The following is a 25,548-nucleotide window of genomic DNA, read 5'->3' on the forward strand; positions in this document are numbered from 1 at the left end:
AGGAGTTTGCTCAGTTTGTCGTAATTTTGTTGAATCTGACGATACAAATTTACGATCTTTATAGGTGTCTGGTGGCTTAGTCAGGATCGACCTCCTCTGGAAGGCTCCAGCTCAAAATTGCTGGGTAACTTGTCTCCCAGAGAGCTGAAACGGCGGAGGAACGAGGTGGGACGACAGGAAGGACGCCTTTGAACTGGGCACACTCAAGAGTCTCCCAAAAGAGCTTTCACTTAACATATCGCCGGTAGTCTGCAGGCTGGGAAATCCTACTTTAAGCACTTGAGAACTTCGCTCCAGGTAAAGATTTTGAGGTGAACGAAGCCCTTTCTCAACATTTGTATTATCCAAGTCTGGAACACATTTTCAATACTTCTGAGTGAAATTTGCTTTTTCTATTAGAAACGGGAATATAAGGGGAATAAGTTTTGTTACAAAAGAACACAAAGTCTTGTACAATTTTGGGTAAAATGTGTAGCTTAGATTAGCAGGTTACTTAACATAAGGACCTCATGATCTTAAACCAGCAAATTTCATTAATATTTGGGAAGAATCCTAAGGGCTTGCCCGGCACTAGACAGGCTTCCATTGGAACACAGCTCTGGTTGCCTAGCTTGGAAGAGTTGAGAAATGGTATAGCCCTGGACTAGTTAAGGTGGACATGATAATGCAGGACAGGCAGTTGGAGAGGTTTGTCACACTAGCTCCTCAGCCCAGCTGTAAAGTTTCCAGAGTCCTTCAACAACTGAAATTGGATTTTTTTTCCCCCTGTGTGCCTAGCGAACCTGCTCAAGGACTGATGCTCCAGTTCAGGCTGACCCTGACCTAACTGCCAGCTAATCAGGTTATCCAAAAACTGTGCAGATTCACTATTACCAGCCTGACTACAATGTTTTGTTTTTTGTTTGTTTCCTTCTCTTCTCTTTTATAAAAATTCTGGTTTGCCATTTGTTGGATGAGATAATTCTATAGCTTGTTCTCCCTTTTATACAAGCAATGGGCAGGCTAATCATTAACTACTTGATCATTTATTTCTGAAAAATCACCAAGACGTTTACTGAAGTCCTGCCATAGGACTCAACAGAAATGTGTGACCTGGTGAAGTGCCTTGCCCAGTCCTGGGCAGTTTGAATTTTATGCTTATCTGCCTTTGGTTCTTGCATGCTGAAATGTATTCTTGCCCAAATTTATTTCTTATTTTGGCTCTTATTCTGATGGCACTCTGCCAGTTGGTTACACATTAGTGCTTTTATGTCAGATCGTTAAGCGATTTAGTTGGTGGCAGAGGATAGGCAATCTGAAGTCTAGTTCTTGTGTTAATCTTTTTTAGGTTGATTGTCTTTGGGGATTCTGATATTCTTTAGCATTTGAGAACACATGAGCAGGAAGTAGGTGTTTTTCCTTCTGGCCTTTAATGTGATCCACAGAGTTTGGTGTTTTGTGTTTGTATACTGTATGTAGATTCCTGAAACTGAAGATACTTGCCTCTTTCTTCCTTTCAAAACGATCATTTCCGTGTTTACTCATTATGTATCCAAATAGTTGTCAATATCTGCAAAAATAGAGTTTCTGCATCAAAAAAAAAGCAAATATAAATTGGCAATCTGTAATAACTTTTGACTTTCATAAAGTGGCTAGGCCTTACAGGAGACTGATGACAGGAAAGAAAAGTTAAACAAATCTCCAACATGCAGGGGCCTGACTCTTGCTCTGCGGAAGCCTCTAAAGTTTATGATTCAGTAATTCCAAATTATTATCCTTTCAGGCTCTTTAAGTAAGGTTAGAGAGAAGAGAGAAGAAACATGGTATTATAAATCAGATTACTGAGCCATACAAAAAGAGAAGGCTTCCAATACTTTTATAAAATAAACACTTAATGGTTTCTAAATCTTAATGTGTTTATTGTGAGAGCTATGGCACTGGAAAGTAGAATTTCCTACAAAACTTAGAAAGATATCAGCAGTTTACTCATATTCTCAGTGTTGGCTGAGAGATCTCTGCTCTTAATTACATCTGTTTCTCAATGATACCTTTGTGTTTTTTAAAATCTGATTAACACACTTAAATCTGGCTCTGTTTTTCCTAACTTTAAGTTTTATTCTGGTTCGCCATTAGCTCCTCTAACTTCCACAAAGATTGAGAATATTTTTGTTTTATGAATACAAGTCAATTTGAGCAAGTCGTCTATCTCAGCAGGAAATTAGTAAATTGTAATGCAAACTCGTTTTAAATGGCTTTACATAAACACTAAAAACCATGATTTAAAGAGAAATTAGGAGCTAGAGGGTATTATGCTAACTAATCGAGATAAGTCAGTCAGAGAAAGACAAATACCTTATAATGTCACTCTTATGTGCGATTTAAGAAACAAAACATAGGATCATAAGGTGAAAAAAAGAGAGGAAAACCTCTTGACTAGAGAACAAACTGATGGTCACCAGAGGGGAGGTGGAGGATGGGGGAAATAGGTGATGGGGATGAAGGAGGGCACTTGTCATGATGACCACAGGCTGTTGTATTGAACTGCTGTCCCTGAAACTAATATTACACTGTATGTTAATTAACTGGAATTCAATAAAAACTTTAAAAAAAGAGAGAAATTCAAATCAAAATAAAAATTCTCCTGATGCTTTAACTGTGCTACCTCTTTAAATTGTAGCTTAGAGAAAACAGGAAAGTTTAACTGAATTTAATTAGTGGTTTTAGTTGACAGGTTATAGTAATAAGAAACAAAACAGAACTTCTCTATTTTGGAACAACTTAAATTTTTTAGTTCATCGTATATAATTTCATAGGGAAAAATCATATATTTTAAATTAAGATTACTAATTTTGCTTTAAAAATGGTCTTATGTCCTTTTCTTTGTTATTGTCATGAAATAAGAATAATGTTAGTACCATATTCTAGTTCATACCAGTCTGGGGTTTATTTTCTTTAAAAAAAAAACAAAACAACTCATTAACTCGAATTTACTAAATTCCTTTCACTAGGTTTACTAGTTAGAAGAGTTAAAAATCATTTTATTTAAAATTATACTTCTGTATATTATGCATTGAGTTAAATTAAATCACAATAATGTCATTTTTAAAACAGCTAACATTTATAAAGTTGCATGCAAATCATAAAAGCTCAATGTGTCAGCTTTAATGCTGAATTCATAATCCATAGATAACTCTAAGAATTGAGTGCCCAATCTTTGGATACCTGGACAATTTCTAAATTAGAGGATACAAAATATACATCCCTAAAAACAATTTGATCCATGCAAGTCTCATATTTTTACACAGTTTAGAATGTTCCTGAAGAAAAATCCAAGTAGATTTTTACTGTTATGTTTTAACTTTAACTATTCTCTATAACTCAATCTACATAATAGGTCAGAGATGAGAACGTCCCTTTGCTCAAGGCTCAAGAGTTGACATATTTACTTATAGTAGATATGCCGGGGGGTTGTTCATTTGCTTTCCCTTGTATGAAAACCAAGGGGTTTTCTTCAGATGTCTCAGTCAATATAGGGGCAGGAGTCAGGGAAGAATAATAACTCAGAAGAGGAAGAGGAGCAACTAAAGAAAATCTGAGTGGTTAAAATTAACATGACACTTACGAAAATACCTCACATTGAAAATACCTCACATACAATGCGAGAAACAGCCTTTCAAGGTTTCATTACCATCAGTAGTATAACAACAATGGTCTAGTCTGATTTCTAAAAATAAAATCAAATATAACCAGCCCTTCATTAAGAATTGGCTATCACAAATCTCCCATACTGTTTGTGTAGCCCCACCATTTTCAGACTTTCTAATCGTGTAACAAAAAATAACTCCAGTGATAAACCAGTTCCAAATTTTACAAATCTGTTGATTAGCCCAAAGACTGGACAAATGATTGAATCTTGCCTTCTCTATAATTAATAGAAATTGCAAAAGTATAAAGTTGGATCAATGCTTCAAACCAAACCTCAAGAACCATGTTAACAAATTACTTTCATGTTATGGTTAAAATATAGGGATTTTTTTCCCCACCTGGTATTGCCTTTACTACTTGTAAATGATAAAACTGAGAGTAAAATAGTTTCAAAAATCTGTATAAAAATATTCTTATTGGATAGATCCCATCAGTCCACTCATCTGGTAATAGAAGAGAATTTAAAGTAAAATGTGCTCAAAATAACTTTAACTTAGCATGCCAGTATTTTTGTCTAATCATGATAATGTGTCCATGCCTAGATATTCTCATAAACCCTTATCATTTGAAATTGTACCAAAAGATCCATGTGACTTGGTTTTTCTTCTCTTTTGACATGTTTTGCTTTGGGGCATTCTGATATTGTCAGATATTACCAATGACTAATGTTAACTACACTCTCGTAATTGAACAAATGGAAGAAGATGTCCCCAGATACACTTCTATATAATATATCATTAAAGACTATATTAAAGGAGACTTCAAGAAGTGTCAACTTTAGGATGTGAGGGTGATTTGACTGCGACATCTATCACCCCATTGATCACCAGGGTTAATTTGGCTGATATGGCTGGGCAGGGGGGTGTTCTCTTTCTCCCTCACTACTCCATGTATGTCCCTCCTGGATCTGCACATTCAATGAAGGAGGACAACTCTCTGATGGAGGAGGACTGCTCTTTTGTCAAGGGTATAGGTGTAGCTGTGCTTCCCTGCTAGAACTTCTAAACAAGCTCTCAAGGTCCAAGCTTCCAAGATTCCAGACACCTCCAAATGAGGCTCTGCATGTGGTAGTTTGCCTTTCTAAAAAGTTAGATAAAATAAAATATTAAAAAACTCAACTTTATAGCAGTGGTGGAAAGGGCCATTATCAGTACTTTTAACTAAAAATATTGCTTTAATGCTCTAGGACAGATGGATATTTAATTCCCACTGCAAACACTTTAAAATCTCACCACTTGGATATACATTCCCATTGAAAACACAATCCTGAGACTCATTAAAACCTCTCCAGAAGTCTGGAAGTAGGAAGCTCTTTCCTAAGTTCTACAGGTCAAGATGAGATCTAGAGTAGACCACATCTTCCTTCTTTGTCCTCTTGTGTTATTGTTTTGTCTTTTTCTCCATTATCAGTCTTTCTAAGGATTAGATTTTGAATTTGCTCTTCCCCAGTATTAAATAAAGTAAATTCCTCAGAGCCTAGACCTCTACACCTTGACTAGAATTTCCTAAACAACGATAGATGCTACATGATTTATTTCTGACTATGGCTCAAGTTACAATTGAAACAATAATTAGGAAAAATGATATTTGTTTAAGTGAAGTAGATCAAAATGACCTTCGAGAACTATTCTTCTAAATAAGACACACCAGGAGTGCCTCTTCACTCAGTCAATTAAGCATCTGTCCTGGGATCAAGTCCCACAGCTGGCTCCCTACTCAGTGGGGTGTCTGCTTCTCCCTCTGCCTGCTGCTCCCTCTGCTTGTGCCCTCTCTCTGTCAAATAAATAAATAAATACAATCTTTAAAAATAAATAAATAAGACATGTAAATTAAATACTTGGAGACTATATGGATTTCAAATACTTCTTAATATATTTGTGATTGTCCTCATAACTTTTTTGACCAAAGTGGGGAGTTGAGCAATTCCAATGTGGGAAATAGTGCAGATATGGCCTTTCCACCCACAGTGGAAATGCTAAGGGTTGGATGAATATATTTTGCAAAGGCAATCTGTCACATGCTCCATAGACAACCTTGAGAGTTTTAAAGAATCACTAACTGTTTTCTTTGAGAATCCTCTTTAGTCTAGCTTAGAATAGATTGTCTATACTAAAAATGATGCACAAATACGATATTCTATTCTTATTCTGCAGACTTTTTCTCCCCTCTGTTATATAATCACTTTTTTTTTTAACTTTATTGGATGAAATCAATCTATTGTTTGATATCCTTGTACGCAAGAAAACAGTGTGCTAATAATTAACTAAATGTTTTTGAGTTACTGTTTGAAAAACCTCACTCTGAACCAGTAGAGTGGTAATAATTACTTACTAAGGAAAATGGGGTGAGGATTAAATGAAACAGCAGATATAAAATACTTGTCCCAGAAATGGTATCATGACACTAAAATGGCTCCATGATGAAAAAAGTGTCGTCTCTAGAGGATGGACCTTCTAAATTTGACCCCCACCTCACTACTTATTAGCTGTGAGACTGAGGCAAGTCCATGTTTCATGTCTGTGTTCTCATTTGTGTTCTTGAGGATGATGGTAATAGCACCCACCTAGACGTTTGTAAATATTAAAGATCTTGAATGTGTAGAAGGCATTTTGGAGAGTGACTGGCACAATGTAGACACTCAGTGTCTGCTATTTAACAAGTTTAATTTATAACCTTCTTTCTACCTATAGCCCCTAAGGCAGCTGGTGACCGAAGACCCTGGTCAAAGCCAGTTTTTCATAAATCATGGGAATTTCACAAGATATTTGATATAAAAGGAATGTCAACTGGGGTGCCTGGATGGCTCAGTTGGTTAAGGGGTTGGTATTAACTTGGGTCATGATCTCATGAGTCGTGGGATCCAGCCCTACCTCATGCTCCACAGGGAGTCTGCTTGAGGTCCTCTCTCTCTCTGCCCCAACCCCCCACAAGAATGTGTGTGTGTGTGTGTTTCTCTAAAATAAATAAATAGGGGATCCCTGGGTGGCTCAGCGGTTTAGCGCCTGCCTTTGGCCCGGGGCGCGATCCTGGAGTCCCGGGATCGAGTCCCGCGTCGGGCTCCCTGCATGGAGCCTGCTTCTCCCTCTGCCTGTGTCTCTGCCTCTCTCTCTCTCTCTATGTCTATCATGAATGAATAAATAAATCTTAAAAAAAAAAAAAAAACATTTTAAAATAAATAAATAAATAAATAAATAAATCTTAAAAAAAAGAAAAAAAGAATGTTAACTGATTCCACTGTGTTTACCTTGGTCCAACAGGTTGAAAGAAAATGAATTTTTTCCCCATGCATACTTAATTACCTCTCTAGGCATATTCCTAAAGACATAAAGTCTTCCAGATTTGGAAGGGCGCATGGACTCAGCGATTTGCTAGCTGTCCCAGCAGTCCTCAATTAAAAGGCATTAAATATTAGCTTTTCCAAATTTTCACCCTGTGCCATCCTGGATGACTAAGCATAAAAATAAACTGGGCCGAATACACATCTGCTGGTGACATTTCTAGGCCAAGACATTGCAGGCTCTGATGAAATTTTCTGGCCTCTGACAATAAACTTGACGTATTTATTTTTAAAAGGTAAAATAAAAACTTTATTTTTCTTATTCTTTTTTTTTATAAATTAATTTTTATTGGTGTTCAATTTACCAATATACAGAAAAACACCCAGTGCTCATCCCGTCAAGTGTCTGCCTCAGTGCCCGTCACCCATTCCCCCCCACCCCCCGCCCACCTCCCCTTCCACCACCCCTAGTTCGTTTCCCAGAGTTAGGAACTTGACGTATTTTCAGGTGTTCTGGGTTCATTACAATTTAGGAAAGAGAGTAAATCTGGGAAAGGAGCTACTTTCTTGCTCTCTTACCTCAGTTCTGAGAGGGGAAAAGTAAGACTTTGGTTGGCTAAGTTGAAGACTTATGTGGCTTTATCATCCCATGAGCAATGTGTATGGTACTTACTACAAGGCCTGTTTCATCATCTTATTATGGGTTTTCATGGTATTAGATCTCCCAGCTGTAGGCTTTGGCCAGAAGAAGGAATAATCTGATGGGGCTTATCTCCTTCCATATGCCTAGACAATGACCTGTTGGGGTAAAACCTTGATCTCAACACTTACAGGCCTCAACTTGTTTCCAGACTATATCAGGTTATCCAAGTAAATGAATTGTATTCAAAAGCAACAAGGATAAAACTTTGTTCTTGTTTCTCTTTTCTCCCTCCTCCCCTCTTTTTCGCCTTTATTTTTCTTTTCACTTTTTTGCTCCTCTACCATTTATTACTGGCGCAAACTCAGGTGAGGGACAGCTTATAAAAATATAAAAATTGGAGCACCTGGGAGCTCAGTTGGTTAAGCATCTCTTGATCTCAGCTCAGGTGTTGATCTTTGGGTTGTGAGTGCAAACCCCATGCTGGGCTCCACAATGGGTGTGGAGCATACTTTAATTTTTTTTTTTAATTTATAAGGATTAAAGATTAAAATGTGCCCCTTTTACTGTTGGACTTGCTTAAATAGTTGGGGTGATAGATATTGGGTGCTAGGTTTAAACACACATACACACATCTGGGCTTCCATGAACTGAACTCAGTTCACGTGCTGGTCTGGAATGGGCCTGAAGGACCTGGCTCTCTTGCCTTCAGGATCCTCCAAACGTCAAGAAACACAATTTGAACAGGGGCTTTCCCTGCCCAGTGTCTGGGACCTCCTTCTCCCTCTCTCTTTTGTGTTCCGGATTGCAGCAGATTTGCACACACCCTGCTCTCCTGGTTCCCTGCCTCCCACTTGTACTGGACCTCCATCTTTTTATTTTTTTCTCCCCTTCCTGCCTAGCAAACTCCAACTTATCATCATCTTGCATATATCTTCTAGCTCACCAATGCCCCCGGGGAGGTTTCTCTGACCGCCCCCTCTCAAGGGTTTGGTGTGATCATTGCTCAGTTTGCAATTATTTGTTACTACTTAACTAGTTGTCAGGTCCAATAGGCTCTGAGTTTTGATTTGGTCACCACAGCATCCCAGGATCTGTTACCGGGCTCAGCACAGGGTCAGTGGACATATATGACTGAATGAATGAATTCATTGAATAAACTTTTTGAATGCCAACTGTGTACCAAGTTCACACGTGTATATCATGAATAAAATCACAAAATCCCTTCGCCCTGAGAGGTGGGACTATGGGATGATAAAACTGAAAGACATAATGACTCCAGGCAGGAGGCTCCAGTGTATGTGGGGCTTGAAGGCACCTGCATGTGGGGTGGAAGCTGTTATGCCCAGTGTTTGTTGGGGGATAATATTTGCTCATCATTGACTAGGAGACCAGATCTAGGATCAAGGTGCTACTACTACAAATGGCAATGTTGAGTATGCTTCATTAGACGACCCTCAGGTCAAAACAAGGTATGTGATACTTTCTGTTGTAAGAAACAGATTCCTAGTGCTCAGTGGTGAACTGCAGTAACAGTTGTCAGCCATTTACATGATACCATATAATATCCTGTCACAAAGGTGATGGGACAGCAGCACAGACTTGCCAGAGAAACAGGGGACTGACTGTAGATGAGCTATGTGGACCAGCAGAAAAGGAGCTGATGGATGCGGAGCAAGTAAGCTCAGGAATCATAAGGTCCAGTTCCCTTTTGGTACCCTCTCCTCCCCTTCCCTATTCCTCTCACCCTTCTGTCCCTTTGGGGGCCCACAGTGGCTTTTCATCAGCCAGTGCCAAGGGCCAGCACAGAGAGAATGAGGACATAAGTAGGGAAATTCTTCCTTTTCTCCCCCCGCCCCCCTGCCCTGAAGAACCATCCTCTGCCTCTTCCTCCATTCTCAGTGACTGTCTCCTTGGAAAGTCACTGCTATCAGGGAGCTGACATCTCGGCTGCAGAAGACAAACAACAAACAATTGTTATGATACGTCATTATACAGCATGTGAGAAAGGAGTAAACCGGATGGGGAGGGATGGGAGAGAGCAGGGAAAAGTGGCTCAGGCATGGCAGTAAATGCAATTTTTATATTTTCACTAACAAACACGCTTACTCTAACCATAGATGCGGGCCCTGGGATAGCACTTAGTGTGTCCCAGGCACCATTCCAAATGTTTACTCTATGAGCTCAATGAATTCCCCAAAAATAACACATTAGCCAGAAAGCATATAGGGATGAAGCCCTTGCAAGAAGAACCAGTAATGGAGGGAGGAGGTGAAATCGAAGCCCTGTTCTTCTACCTTTGGAGTGTTCTGAGTGCCTATCCCTCCTTTTCTGGTACTCAGGTCAGTGTCTTCATTTTAGTGTGAGCTTGTGAGGTTGTGTGTGAGTGTGAGGACACGGAGGGCTGTGGTTCCCTCTAGCACAGGCTTTGAATCTGGGGCCTTTTCAACAGTGTTTAAGACAACATGTGGCACTCAGCATTGTTGAGATCATTGTACTTGAAGCCACAATAATTCTGCTATGTACTATGGGAACATCAGGAGTCACATCTGGAGTCTGCAGAGTTAGTTGGTCAGTGGTTTGTGGGGGAGACTGCCCCTTACCAGCTAAGGAGAGGCCTGCCTTCCCCTTGCCCACCCCACCACTGCCACCAGCTTCTGCTTCTTAAACTCTACTGGAATGTGACTCCCATCGCACTTTTATAAGTGCATACAAAACAGGCAGCAAAAAATCTTTGTCTTTGTAAATGAAATGATCACTTTGGTGTTAACTTTGTCAAGCATGGGTTATAATTAGGAGTCCTTAGATTTGCCAGGCATGCAAACACTTGCCACAGAAACCCCTGTCTCCCGGCCCAAGTAACATGTCAGTCCACAAGTATAAAACGGGATTCTCTACTGAGCAAACCCTGCATACATTTTCTTGCATGGGATTTGGCCACCTGTAGAGGATAAATCAGGTTTGCCTTTGTTTGCTTGTCAAGAGAAGGAGGAAAAGTGCATTTTATAACATCCAAGAAACAGACTAAGCAGTTATTTGGGTACATTTCCATCAGATATGTTTCATTTAACTTACTTAACAGCTATTGGGGATGACCTCATCTGTTAGCAGCCCAGAGGGATGAGCAGCTGAGAGAAGGGTGGCTTCTGGGAACAGTTTCAATGGCTCCGTGTGGGAATAACAAGCTTGAACTGTAACCTGTGGTCCTATAAGGACCTTCCTCATCCCTCACAGGCTGTTCAAGCTGAGTGCTCACCCTCAAGCACCCCACCTTAGACAATCTCCACCACCTGGCCTTTGTCACCGTGTCTCCTTTGTGAAAAGCCCTAACCTGACAAATTTCTATTCTCCATGCAAGACTTAGCTTAGGGGTGCCGGCGTTGCTCAGTTGGTTAAGCATCTGCCTTTGGCTCAGGTCATGATCCCAGGGTCCTGGGATTGAGGCCCCAGGAGGGTTCCCTGCTCAGCAGGGACTCTGCTTGTCCCTCCTTTTGCCCCTCCCTCTGCTTTGTGTGGACTCTTTCTTTTTCCCTCTCTCTCTCTCTCTCTCTCTCTCAAATAAATAAAGAAATAAAATATTAAAAAAAAATTAAAAGACTTAGCTCAAATGTAACTTAAAGGACACTAGCTAGACCATATTCATCCTTTACTTAAGAGTATACATAAGACTCCAGCACCAAATGGTATGAGTTTACTACTGAGAGTCACCATCCAACAGCTGTATCACCTGAGAAATGCAACCTTAATTTTCAGTCATCTATACAGCAGAGAGAATGACCTACTAGGTACCTCATAAGGTTGCTGCAAGATTAAATGCATTGGTATCTATAAAGTGCTTAGGACACCGCCTAACATAGAACAAACTCCCTGTGAGATTAGCCATCCTCATTATTGCTGTTGTTCTCAGAGTCAAGTACGATATTAGGTAACTGATGAATTATAGAATTCAATTGATCATTCAGTCTTTCTCTTTTCATAGGAGGAGCAGACAGATCTTAGACATCTTTACCAACCACTGCTCATTGCTAAACATCATTGCATCTCACACATACAGCAACAAGTGATGCTATAAGAAGATAAATGGAAATATTTTTAACAATCATGAAAGGATCAGTAAGAACCTGGCTAATATATTTTTTTCCAAGTATAAAAATGTTGAATGTTTATTGTAGAATTTTGTAAAAAGAGAAATATATAAAGAAAATGAAAATAACTTAGTATCTCCTTTTAATATATAAATGACAAATATGTATAGGTAAATGTGAATACATATGATACACCTATAGTGCATAAAGTATATTCAGTATCATGCCGTATATGCACATATATGATTTTCTAGGTAATTTACTTAGAAACACAATTTTTAATGGATATATCATTACTCACATAAACAGTCCTCTGTTATTAGCTATTTAGATTGAAAATTATATTTCAAAGTTTTTTTTTAAGATTTTATTTATTTATTCATGAGAGACAGAGAGAGGAGAAACACAGACAGAAGGAGAAGCGGGCTCCCTGCTGGGAGCCCAATGCAGGACTTGATCCCCAGACCTGGGATCACACTCCGGAAGCCATAGGCAGATGCTCAACTGCTAAGCCACCTTGGTGTCCCAGTTTTTCAAAGTTTTTTATTTTTTATTTTTATTTTTATTTTTTCTTTTTTTCTTTTTTCTTTTTTCTTTTTTTTTTTCAAAGTTTTTTAAAGTAATCTCTACACCCAGTGTGGGGCTTAAACTCATGATCCTGAGATCAAGAGTTACATACCCCTCTGATCAAGCCAACCAGGCACCCTCTGAGTTTCATTTTTATGCATTATAGATCAGATCACATATCTTTTTTAAAAATATGTGATTATCTCTTTAAGATAGACTTCTAGAAATAGAAACACTAAATCACAAGGTCACAACATTTTTTAAGACTCTTAATATAAACATTACCAAATTGCCATCCAGAAGGACCATGCCAATTTATAAACCCAACGTATTATGAAAATCTCTATTTTACAGCACATGTATTTACACTGATAATTTTTTTTAAGCATCAATAGCTTGACAGGCTAAAAAAATTTTTTTAAATGTCATTTCCTTCATTATTAGTGAGGGTACTTTCCCCCCATGTTTTCATTAACCATGATCCCATAAGAAATGAACTGCTGCTCATGATCACAATCATTCCATGGAAAGGCACCATATGTAGAGTAAGCAGGCTTTGAGGTTAAGACCAAAAATTGGTATTTAGCAGGTGCCTCCTCTGTTCAGGACTATACTGGAATAATAAACTACATTTGGTTGTGTGTGTAACTGAACCTACTTTTATCTACATTGTCTCTTACAAGCCTCCTAATGACTCCATGAGAAAGGTGTCTAGTGTCGATTGAAATATGTCCCCCAGAATTCATATGTTGAACCCCTAATCCCAATGTGATTCTATCTGGGGATAGGCTTTAGCAAGTATTTGAGTTTAAGAAGTTATAAAAGTGAGGTCCTAGTCAAATAAGATTGATGGCCTTAAGAAGAGGAAGAGGGGAAGATAGTTCTGGCATGCATGTAGCAGAGAAAACCCATTTGAGTACAGAGCGAGAAGGCAGCGATAGACTAGGCTAAGAGCTCTCACCAGAATTTGACCATTCTAGCACCCTGATTCCAGATTTCAAGTCTCCAGAGTTATGAGAGAATAAGTGTCTATTGTTTAAGCCACCCAATCTATAGTTTTTTATTCTAGTAGCTTCAACAGACTAAGACAGTGGCATTTGCTGTGACTCACAGACAAGGAAAGGAAAGGAAGAAAACTCAGAGAAATAAAATTATATTTGGCTATGATCACAAGGGTCAGAAACAGGCAAGGTTGGAAGCTTACCCAGTTCTTATTCCAAGGCCAGGGCTCCAGCATGCAGACAACAGAGTCTGAGGGCCAAGAACCACATGTTTCCAGAGCCAGTAGTAAACTAAGACTCGTCATCAGAAGATGGATGTTTAATCTTAAATAAATATGCTATGGCTGCTCATGTTTGAAAAACATTGAACTTCATGCAAAACTCAAATGCAAATTGTGTGCAAAACCACTTTTGCCTACCCAGTGGAAAATGATATAAAGCCTAAAGATATTCTTACAGCATTGGGATTTGTATGTGTGGTAGATAGGCTCTCAAACTGGTCCTAGAGTAGTGCATCAGACAGGCAAATAAACTGGAAAGATATATAGAAAATGTGTTTTTTTTTTTTTTTACTCTATATTTTTTTAAATTATTTAGTCATGTGAGACACACAGAGAGAGGTAGAGATATAGGCAGAGGGAGAAGCAAGCTCCCTGCGGGGAGCTTAATGTGGGACTCAATCTCAGTACCCCTAGATCATGACCTGAGCCAAAGGCAGATGCTCACTGAGCCACCAAGGTGTTCCTTTTTACTATATTTTTAAAAGATGTATTTATTTATTTGGGAGAGAGGGAGGGTGGGTGGAGGGCAGAGGAAAGCAGAGAATCTCAAGCAGATTTCGCATTGAGCATGGAGCCTCACCCTGGGCTTGATCTCATGACCCTAAGATACCAACCTGAGCTGAAACCAAGAGTTGGGAGCTTAACTGCCTAAGGCACCCCTAAAATGTATATTCTTTTAAAAATAGAAGAAACATAGGAGATAAAGATGGAAATTGGATTGACTATATGTCCATCCATTCACCCAATAGGTCTGCATAGATGAGCCCCTCCCACACACTCGGCATTGTTCTAGAAGTATTCAGTAATATGCATGGTAGACCAAAATCCCAGGCCCATGAAATTTGCCTGCTCATGGAAAGGTACTATCCACTGAATCAATTTTGAATGTATTGGGCTACCCTTCATAGAAATCCATGTAATAAATAGTGCGTTAACCAGAAAGAGATTTGTTTTTCCCAATTAGCAGGAGAGCTCAGCTGGTTTGTCAAGGTCCGTGGGGGAACTGCCAATTCTACCCAAGCATTCAGGTTTCTTCTAGTATCCTTGCTCTCAATCATGCAGTTTTCATCCTCTGTGTAGTTTTCAACTTCATGGTTCTCTTTAACTCCTTGGGAGGGCAAATCTACACCCCAGGTTGGAAGAAGGGGTAAAAGATCAAGGGGAAATAGGCATGTGCCATCTGAGTCTACCAGATCATTATTGGGTAATTTAAAAAAAAGACTTCCTGCTTTTTTTCTGGTGATTCCATATTCTGTATTAAAGTGCAACAGAAAATTCACTCCAAGTGATAATGCTTGTGTCTCCCTACTTTCAAAGATTGGCTTGTTAGCATCCATGTAGCTTGGGAAAATCATTTCAGTCACCTAGCGATGACATGTTCACAGAAAGGTTTTAGATATAAGTTTATGGTGTTTGCATTATACATATGGGTCACAAATTAAGAAACAGCATGAAATGAGTACCTGTCTTTGTTTACACATAAATAGCTAATAAGAGAGGTCCGAATATCAGGAAGAACAAAAATAGATGACCTGAATGGCTCCTCCAGGGGTTTTCCAGTTATGCAAATAGCTTTTCTTGGAGGTCTGGCTCTTCCTGTGCTTTCTAATTAGATTGCAGTGGGTTAATTCCTCTGTCTTCTGAGAAGTTTCCAGAACTCCTTCTGAAGGTGTGCTGTTTCATAAGGAGAAGTGGAAACAGACTGAACCAGTCATTCAGGTCCATGTGACTCAACAGAGGACATTTTCCCTGCCCCCTCTCAAAGGGATTTCTCCGTCTTGAAACCTTGAGCAGATTATTGTTTTGGGCACTGATTTTGGTACCAAATAATTGTTGTCATTGTGTATATTTAACTCTTATCTCCCAAATAAGGAAAATGGTAATTTCTTTAGTTTATAGACCAAGTAATATTTATTTTTTTATTTAAAAAATGTCAATTTTGGAACAGCATCATCTCTGCATTTGATATTTAATACCTGATGATTGTAGAGACAATTTTTACAAACCATGGAATTGTACACATGCCCTTTTTACAAAACAAACAAAATAATTACTCAATAGCTGAACAAATAATCAAAATAGAATGATTAAAAAATGAAGAGATCATTTGAAAAAGAGGTAAGGTTTAGTGTGAAATAATGTTTATTAAACATAAATGAAAACCAAATACAAAGTTCAAAAATAGCTATTGCAAAAAGAGGAAACATATGAAAAAGGGATACGTTTTAAAAGGTAGGCCTAAATCTTAGATACCAGGAAAATCCAAGAAGCCTATAGGGTAGACAGGTTGGTAGGTGAATGTCTGCTAATCTCACTGAACAGAGCGAAAATCTATAGATACTTTTATATTAGTCACACACACATATACATAGAGAAATATAGAGTAAACATTTTTAAAAGATTTTATTTATTTGATAGAGAGAGAGAGAGAGAATACACACACACACACACACACACACACACACACACACACATATGAGTGAGGGTAGTGGCAGAGGGAGAGGGAGAAGCAGACTCCCTGCTGAGTAGGAAACCTGACTCCAGGCTCCATCCCAGGACCCTGAGATCATGACCTGAGCTGAAGATAGACATTTAATTGACTGAGCTACCCAGATGCCCCTAAACATTTTTTAAACATTTTTAAAACATTTTTTAACAAATGTTTTAACATTTTAAAACATTTTTTAAAACAATGCACTAGAATGTTAAATTAATATTAAAAATGGGCTGTACAGTTTCCAAGTTTCCATATCATGAGAGAATAAGTTTATTATATTTTATTTTATTTTATTTTATTTTTTTTTTTTTAAGTTTATTATATTTTAAAAAGAAAACAGTTCTTTTATTTTGTGACTGTTTTCCTTACTTCATTATTCAGAAGTTCAGAAGTTAGGCTAGTGAAAGTTGATCTAAGGAAATGTTTACAGCAGTATTATTTCAATAATGAAAGTTCAAGAAGGTTGACATTCCCACAATAGAAAACTTTCCAAAATAAAATCACAGTATTGCTACACACACACACATAAATGCTATAAAAATGTGATTACATGAACAACAGTTCTGACATATTAAGAGGAAGGAAAAAAGAAAAAAGACCCAGCAGGGGTGATATACATAGCCAGAGCCTTTTGAAGTGAAAGCATCCTGCATCTTAACTCTAAGAACTTTGGCAAGTTTTCTGACTTTTCTGTTACTCAATTTCTTAACTATAAAGTTAGTTTCTATATTTTTTTCATTTTTTTGAAGGGGAAAAACTTGGGATGATGATTGACAAAGAGTAATAAGCACTATGTGTGTATGTGTATGGAAGCTCTAAGACTTCTAATGCAAAATATGAATCATGGTTCTTTCTCTGGCTCTTAAATTATGGAATGTAATAACTTTTTTAATTCTTCAATTCTTTGTTACTTTTAAAGCAATGGAATGCTATATTCTGTAAGCCTATAATTATAAGGATCAATCCACTTCACAACCTGGCTCCTAAGTACAAGTACTCAGGGGTCACAGAGGATTAGAAAAACCAAACACATGTTAAAACATAGGGTCCTCGGTAAAACGCACCTGTAACCTGCCTTTGAAGAAAGATTTTTCAAATTTAGGGTCACATTAATGCATTAGTTGGGAAATCATCCCACAGTTTGCAACCAGCATTTTAAAAAATAGATTATAATACATCAGAATGCAAGCACTTAAGTTGGTATTGTTTTCTGAATTTTTGTTTCAGGTGTGTATATAAGCATGTGCCCGTGAGACAAAGAGAGGCAGAGACTTTGCTACCTCACTTTGCAACCAGAAGTTGGAAAGTCTCATCATTTGATATCTGCCTCACAAATATTTCAAACCTACTCTCCTTCCCCACACTGTCTCCTTAGGTGAAGCCCTTGTCTTTCTTTTGAGACTATTACAACAGACTATCAACCTCTGACATTGGCTCCTTTCCAATAATTAGTTTTTATGTGAAAAATCTAAAAAACAAGACAACCACAAGAAAAAAAAAATACACAGATCCTCTTCTTAAAAACTTCCCCCGCCTGTAGAATAACAAATTTCTCATGCAAACATTTGGGGGTCTCCACAAGATGGTCCTTTTGGGATTTTCCTCTGCTGAAGCCTGAGCTTTGGCCACGTTGCATTGCTCTCTCACTATCCTCCTGGAAGGTCTGGCCATGATGAATAAACTCCCATCTGGATCCCTTACAAAGGCAAGTCCTAGGACAAGCCCAAAGAAGTATCCTGGATCCTGTTCCAATAATTCTTCTCCTGCTTCGGAGGCACATCTGCCAGCCCAGTCCTCCTAGAGATCTGGGTCTCTAGTTCTCACTGAGCACTTCCCGACACCCTTCTTAGAGTTACTGTGTGTGTGTGCTTGGCATTTAGGAGGTGGAGGGGGTTGAAGTGGGGGTGGGGCTTGACTTAAGGAAATCGGAAGCAAAATTCAGTTGAGGACACCAGCCAGAGGTGACCTGATTTGGGCTACAGAGGTATTGTGTGTTAAATCCACGTTACTTACTGCATTCTTGAGGGTGTTTTATCAAGCCACGGGGATGGGGGACCAGGTTTAAATCACAACTCACATGCCTGGAGATTATAGCTTATTAGATTGTGTTTGCCCAAGTAAAGTCGTACTCTGCAGTTTTCTGGCAATTCTACAAGTATCTTTTAAGCACACAGTGAGACATTTAAGAGGTCTGTGTTACTTGCTTCACATACATAAATAATTTTCAATAAAAAATCAGTGTGTGAATAATTTATTTTCTCCACCGATTGCAAGCCAGCTGTTTGGAAAACCACTCAGAAGAGCTAAGGTAAGCCTCGTCCTCAAAATTACTTTTAAATTCACAAGGAAAAGGGGATATTTTCTTCTTCTCCTTAAGGTTGGCTGAAAATTGGGAGCCTTATTGTAATTGTTTTGGCCTTCGGGATCATTTCTCATGAAAAAGTGAACAGGCCTGGGAAACCCGAGTCTCCACGGATCATCCAGCAGCAAAGCCTGGGTGATGCTGCCCAGAGGATTTGTGTGGGATCCCATTTTTTGGGGTGAAACAAACACAAACGCTCCTTCCCCAGGGGGCGGGGCGAGGCTGGGGGATGAACCAATCACAGCACGCCCTGCCCTATATAAGGGCTTGAGGTCCTGAGACGTTTTACGCTTTTCAGGGCCTGTGCCCCGGTGCCGTTAGCTTGTCTTCTTGTGATGTGTGAGCAGGTTCCAGCGGCTGCAGCTGGCACTGCTTTGGCTTCTATGGAGAATCCTTCAGCCAAGAAGAGAGGAAAAAAACCAAGGGGCATACCAGAGGCCGCCCCCAAGGCCCCAGGCCTCTCTGTGTCCAAGCTGATCATGGAAGCCCTCTCCGTGTCCCAGGAGCGAGCAGGTATGTCCCTGGCCGCGCTCAAGAAGGCGCTGGCGGCCGCCGGCTACGACGTGGAGAAGAACAACAGCCGCATCAAGCTGGGCCTCAAGAGCCTGGTGAGCAAGGGGACCCTGGTGCAGACCAAGGGCACAGGCGCCTCGGGCTCCTTCAAGCTCAGCAAGAAGGCTCTCCTTCCTACACCTGCCAAGGTCAGGGTCAAGAGGCTGCCTTCCACCAAGACCAAGAGGCTGGTCTTGTCCAGGGATTCCAAGTCTCCGAAGGCTGCCAAGACCAACAAAGCCAAGAAGCCCGGGGGGGCAGGCGCACAGAAGGCTGCTTGTAGTGGCAGGAAGGCCAAAGGCGTCAAAGACAAACAGCCCCGGAAGAGCCCAGGCAAGGCCCCCACTGGGAAACCCAAGGCGGCCAAGCCCAGGCTCAACCAGCAGAAGGTCAACCCGCGGAAGGCGGTGTCCAAGAAGTGAGCCAGAGCAAGCCCCCTCAACGAACCCAAAGGCTCTTTTAAGAGCCACTCCCAAGTGCTTTAAAAGCGGCATGGCACTGAACTTGTAGAAGCCTCTATACGGTCACTCATGAGGTCTCTTAGTAAGAAGTAGAAAGGGTCTTCTATTTCAAAGTCCTTTGCCTCGTCGAAAAGTGGGTTGCTGCACACTATAGTTAGAGTAGGGCACATGGCCTTGGATAACCTCTATACTTCTCCGGGCAGACTAATGCTTAATTAAGGTCATGCATGGAGATCAGCTCTGCCCAAACCAGACTTCTTTCTGAGTGGTTACGTTGCAGTTTGATCTTTTATTCGGTGCTGTTGTACTAAGTAGGGTTTCATAACTGTCTACAACTTTCTGGGTGTCAGTACCTGGGAATCAAATAACGATTTGGACTGGGGGGTTTTAAGTCATTGAGGGAGTTTTTCATTTGGTAAAAAGTAATACTAAGTTTACAGTTGAAAGCATACTGAAATAACATTCTTATTCCCAAAATACTATAGTTACATTTAAGAAATTGGTTTGATAATAGCTTTAGTCGAATACAATTGTAATTTTTTTTTTTTTAAGATTTTTTTTATCGTGAGAGACAGGCAGAGGTTGAGAAGCAGGCTCCCTGCGGAAACCCCATGTGGGACTCCATCCCAGGACTGAGGGATCATGATCTGAGCCCAAGTCAGACATTCAACCACTGAGTCACCCAGGTGCCCCTAATTCTATGTATTTTATGAAGAGAGTGTGTAGGCTTGTCCAAATTGTGTTCCACAAGCTGAGAAATATTAAGCCTTTATGGAAATATTGCAGCTGCCAAGTTAAGGTCCAAACTGAACTAAATCACAAAAACTATTATTAGGTTCTCCAAGGTCCAAGTTAAAGCATTTCTCATTTTAAGCAAAATTAGTTTTTCTGCTTTCACTTAATTGGGGATTTAGCACTCCTAAAAATTACTATATTAAATTGATGGTGTTAATCTTATTTTGGGCCTTGGGTGTTTGGGGCAACCTTGAACAAAGCCCAACACAAAACTTGTATATGCAATCTTGCATATATAATCTTTAATATACAAGTTTGTACTACAGATAACTCACTAGGGCCTAGCCTTTCTAAACTCATTTATGTAATTGGGCCTCTGACAATGGGAAATGAATAAGCATAGTGGTTTAAGGTTGTATAGAAATCAACCACAGCCCCTGCTTGCTTGGGTATGGAGGCCAGTTTGCTTTCAGGCTGGCAAGGCCTCAAGTCCCGAGTGCAGCGGCCACGCCCACGAGAGGGCTGACCCGACTCCGCCAGGCCGCCCGCAGGTCCCGAGCAGTGCTCGACTCTGTCCAGAACTGGCCCTGCGATCCCGAGCGCCTGGCATTCAGCAGCCTAAAAAAAGTTAAGGTTTTTCCTACGGTTCAGTTCCGGGGACAGCTATTCAACCCTTTTTAGCCAACAGAATATTGCCCTCTAACTCCCGCCCTTTCAGCTTCCCTCCCGCGAACACCGGAGTATCATCCAATCATCCCTTGTTCCAAAGTACCTTCGGTGACACTTACGGCCCTGCGTTCTAAACCAATTATTAGTGGGTAAAACTCACCCATTTCTACCCCGAAGCCACTTCACTTTACATAATGGACTTTCTTATGATATTTTGCAAAGAATTACTTTTCTGTGGCGCTATCCCATCATATGCGAACCCCTGCATACACGTTTACGAGCATACGATGCAGAAATCCTGTACATAATACGGAGGGAACCTCCGTAACCCTGACGATTTATACCAAGCACAACAGCCCCTTAAATAATTTCGTGGGCGGCCCTGAAAAGGGCCTTGGTGTTTACGAAAATGGCGAATGCGGCGCACTCAGCCGCCGAAGCCGTAGAGGGTGCGGCCCTGGCGCTTGAGCGCGTAGACCACGTCCATGGCCGTGACCGTCTTGCGCTTGGCGTGCTCCGTGTAGGTGACGGCGTCCCGGATCACGTTCTCCAGGAACACCTTGAGCACCCCGCGGGTCTCCTCGTAGATGAGGCCCGAGATGCGCTTGACGCCGCCGCGCCGGGCCAGCCGCCGGATGGCGGGCTTGGTGATGCCCTGGATGTTGTCGCGCAGCACCTTGCGGTGGCGCTTGGCACCGCCCTTGCCCAGCCCCTTCCCGCCCTTGCCCCGACCTGACATGGCTGCCGAGAAAGTGACTCCTCTGCCGGCACGCAGCCCTTTAAATAGGATATTTGCGGACCTGATTGAGAACAGCACGCCCTGATGGTTTTCCAAATTAGGTCAGCATGGGGGCGGGACAAGAAGACATCATTACCATCTCGATGTTTTGATTGGCCAGTGCAACCTCACTCTTCGTCGGAGCGTCTTCGCCGACGCACAGGTTATGGCTCTTATTCGGCTGAAAATTTTCTTTCCTGCGTTGTTACTTCCTCGCGCGTTTGCAAATTTAATGTTTTTACCAGGTAAAGCCGCTGAAAAAAAGAGAACCACTCATCGTTTCTTCTTATTCCCGCCCAATAACTAATAAATTACGTAATTCCTTAGGGGAAAGGATGTAGAGGTAATATGTGAAGGATGGAGGATTTATAGGTCAAGGGACCTTCCCTCTCGTTCTTTTAATATTCCTATTTAACTGTCGCATGTAGAAGGCCTTCTTTATTCTGGACAAAGTGTAAGCTTGGCCATCTAAAAGCTCTGGCTCTACGTTTGGAAACAAAAAAAACGAATAATTGCAAATTAAAAACTTCTTGTTCTCTTTCAGACATTTATTGGGTGACTCCTGTTTCTACAAGTCTGGGAGAGAACCTGGGAACCTAAAGATAAGCTTGGACATCCCTCCCCAGGACCCTCTTCCAGGCCTGCTGGGCCTTCCTGATCTGCCTGCAATTCCTAATAAGCTCCCCTTTCCTCCTCAACTGATGCCTTTTCAAAACTTCTCTGGGTTTATTTATTTTTTTTTAATTATTTTTTTTATTATTTATTTATGATAGGCACACAGTGAGAGAGAGAGAGAGGCAGAGACACAGGCAGAGGGAGAAGCAGGCTCCATGCACCGGGAGCCCGGCGTGGGACCCGATCCCGAGTCTCCAGGATCGCGCCCCGGGCCAAAGGCAGGCGCCAAACCGCTGCGCCACCCAGGGATCCCTTTCTCTGGGTTTAGAGATGAGAACAAACGTTTTGTTGAGTTGGGGGTTAATTGTAGGGCAGGGCTAATACTTGATTAAGGTCATTACAAAGCCTACAGGGCCCTGCCCTGGAGGGCCTTTGATAAGATTATTGGTGTTTTAAACAAGGCTAATCACATTAAGTTAAAAAAAAAAAAAAAAGAATAGATCAGAATTGGATCTGAATGTGATTGGGAGAAGCCCTGTCGAATCAAAATTTTCTCCTTAGCCTCTCACAGCTTTTGAAAATGTCTATGATCAGATTTACTCTAGTTGAAACAAGGTTTAACCTCTGTCCATCCTGGTTAAAGAATAAATGCCTATTTTGGATATTTAAAATGATTCCATGGACCGAGACAGATCACATATTATATATAACCTCCTAATCTTTCAGGTGAAAAGAGAGAAGAGTCCCAAGAGAGGGTAGAAAAGCTCTGAATGGCGTATGATTTGTAACACTTCTGGAATTATTAAGTAGTTATACTCTTTTCCAGATTGAGGGTTTTTAGGTTCCTGATTTAACCCTCTCCCCACTGCAAACAGATACTTTATAAGGGGACTTAGCTAGGAAGAAATGTCAAACATTATAGAGAAAAGGTGCTGGGTCTGAGGTTATAAGTAAAACTGAAATCTCAACATGATTTTTAATTCATGGAAAGAAATAAAAATACCACGTATATAATATGATAATCTCATGCAAAAATCTGTGGTGTGAGCCACCCTTGTTAGGCATCCCAGCAAATGCCCTCTGCAACTCAACCAGAGGTTTAGGCCAGCTTTCCCTCAATTTTATTTTGTCCACTCTGTCATTAATAAAACTTCACTTTTATTTTGACACCTTATTCCTTTTTCTATTCCCTTCTCCTGATGTCCTCTTTTATAAATTTTTCTCAATGACATTGACTCAAAAATCACAAATGTCAGGATAGAAATATTTAAAAGGCATACACATACAGATGTATATTAAAAATGGATCCTTCCACTCTGGGAAGAGTACAGGTCCTACTTGGTCATAAGGCTTGGCAAAGCTGGTGCTCTCGCTGGAACCTGTAGATCTGGTTTTCTTTTTACCTCCCTCTCACCCTCAAAGAGAACCTGGCTTAAGAGAACCCCATTCATTCAACATGTGAGGTAAGCCTTTCAGCTAGAAACCCTACAAATTGTGGCTAATAGGTCACATCATACATTTGAACGAATAAAACCATGATGTTAATCAAAAGTCTTATAAAAATATGAAATGCCCACAACACCCTCTGCAGCAGACTAACTCAAAGTATCAGAGCTGAGGAATGGTATATGTATATATGATATGATGTATGTATGTATGTATGTATAGTATGGTATATATAGAATGGTATATGTATATATTCCTATATATATATGGTCAACAAATAATTCTGATACTTGCTCAGTGTTGAGAATTCCCAATATACATCATCACCTTTTTTTAAAAAAAATATTTCATTTATTTATTCATGAGAGAGGCAGAGGGAGAAGCAGGCTCTCTGGGAGGACCTGATGAGGGACTGGATCTCAGGATGCTGGGATCATGACCTGAGCCAAAGGCAGACAGACGCTCAACCACTGAGCCACCCAGGTGCCTCTACATAATCACTTTTACATGTATAATTGTGAGAAGAAATCCTAGGGAAGAAATATTTTTTATTTATACAGTTGAAGAAAGGTGTAAGTTCAACCTGACCCAACTTAGTTTCTAGGGCTTTATAAAAACATTATTTTCAAGCATTTGGGGATATCACTCCTGGTCTGGGACAGATGGCTTTTCCAGCCACTGGCTGATGGATCTTATTGCAATTTAAGGCTTCAATGCATTTCTCTTTTCCATCCACCTAACCTTTTTCTTGGTATGAATACCCATTGCCTTATTCACTTTCCTTAAATTTAATTTTCATTCCCATTGGCATATCTGTGTCCATAACATATACCATATCTTTCCCTACTTGCTCTCCTTCCTGTTCTAGAAAATGGTCTACTTTTTCCTTTCAGTCCAAACATTTTACTGTAAGTTTTTATCCCTTCTACTCCCTGCCGTCTTTGTGTGGTGTGGCCTTGCTCCTATTCTCGGTTTATTTTGACCTATCAAAAGAAAGTTCCTTGGACAGAGAATTTCGGTCAATATCTTTACTTATACATTTATTTGTTTCAAAATATTTATGTGTCTAATTAAATTTGATTTTCAACATTCTCTGGAATGCTTTCTTAATCACATACACAAAGCACAAAAAGTATTTTACACTTGTTTTAATGGTGAAATTAAATGTGATTAATTAATTAATGTGATTCCACACATACCCAAAGGAAAGACCATTAAGTGTTACATCTGTATTTAAAACAGATGCTCCCTCTTGTACATATTGTCAAGACCAAAGGTGGCAGTATCAAAGTTGGTTATTGACTGCTTTTTGAAAATGCCATTGTGGTAACTGTTTAAGGAATAAAGTTCAGGATGCTTATTCAACCCATAAAGTAAGGTTAACCAAGGAGACTTACACTGGGGGTTATACAGATACAGGGACTTACCCACTCCACCCTTACCCTGTCCCACCAAGAGTACACAGAAGACTCCAAAAATCTTTTTTAGACTCTTAGGATCAAAACCTAGACTTTCATATTTAAAAAATAACAATACTTAAAAAACAACAACAACAATAGTTTCTACCCAAATCTGATGAATAAAATGATTCATAGGTGTTTCAAGGCTATTCATACCCAAATTTCTGCCTTAATGGTAAAGAGAATAAATAGAAATTTGAATTTATTCATTAAAAATTTGTTCATTAGGAAAAAAAAATCCTTAAATTAAAAAAATACACCTAAAGAAAACATTTCCACATATTTACGAAAAAGTTATAGGGATATGGCAAATTCTGAAATGTTAAAACAGATTTTCTCCTCACTGCAGCAAATATCAGAGGTGTTGCCACCAGGAGCATTTCAAAGACATGGTAACAATGCTACACAACATGTTTTCTTGACACAGAAACAGGTATT

The 25,548-nt window shown here is 40.0% G+C and overlaps 3 protein-coding genes across 4 annotated transcripts in view; 2 read left to right on the forward strand and 1 right to left on the reverse strand.

Moving 5' to 3' along the window:
* LOC112920475 (histone H2B type 1-C/E/F/G/I) overlaps positions 1-24,739 on the forward strand; it is a 25,695-nt gene extending 956 nt beyond the window's left edge. The window contains exons 2-3 of one of the 2 annotated variants that reach the window (XR_011995644.1): positions 65-297; positions 22,363-24,739. The gene's annotated coding sequence lies outside the window, so the exon portion shown is untranslated. Of the gene's footprint in view, positions 1-64; positions 2,633-22,362 lie in introns of those variants that run through there. The other variant, XM_025999251.2, reaches the window with a different exon arrangement.
* On the forward strand, positions 18,730-22,132 carry H1-6 (H1.6 linker histone, cluster member). The gene has a single exon (XM_072728956.1). It carries the CDS (start codon positions 18,730-18,732, stop codon positions 19,366-19,368), a length of 639 nt encoding a protein of 212 aa, XP_072585057.1. The 3' UTR covers positions 19,369-22,132.
* On the reverse strand, positions 21,239-21,550 carry LOC112920483 (histone H4). Its single transcript, XM_072728957.1, has one exon. The coding sequence runs from the start codon at positions 21,548-21,550 to the stop codon at positions 21,239-21,241; it is 312 nt and encodes a 103-aa protein (XP_072585058.1).
* Positions 24,740-25,548: the final 809 nt, after the last annotated feature.

Source organism: Vulpes vulpes, chromosome 12 (genome assembly GCF_048418805.1).
Source record: "Vulpes vulpes isolate BD-2025 chromosome 12, VulVul3, whole genome shotgun sequence".
In the NCBI taxonomy this organism is placed as follows: domain Eukaryota; kingdom Metazoa; phylum Chordata; class Mammalia; order Carnivora; family Canidae; genus Vulpes; species Vulpes vulpes.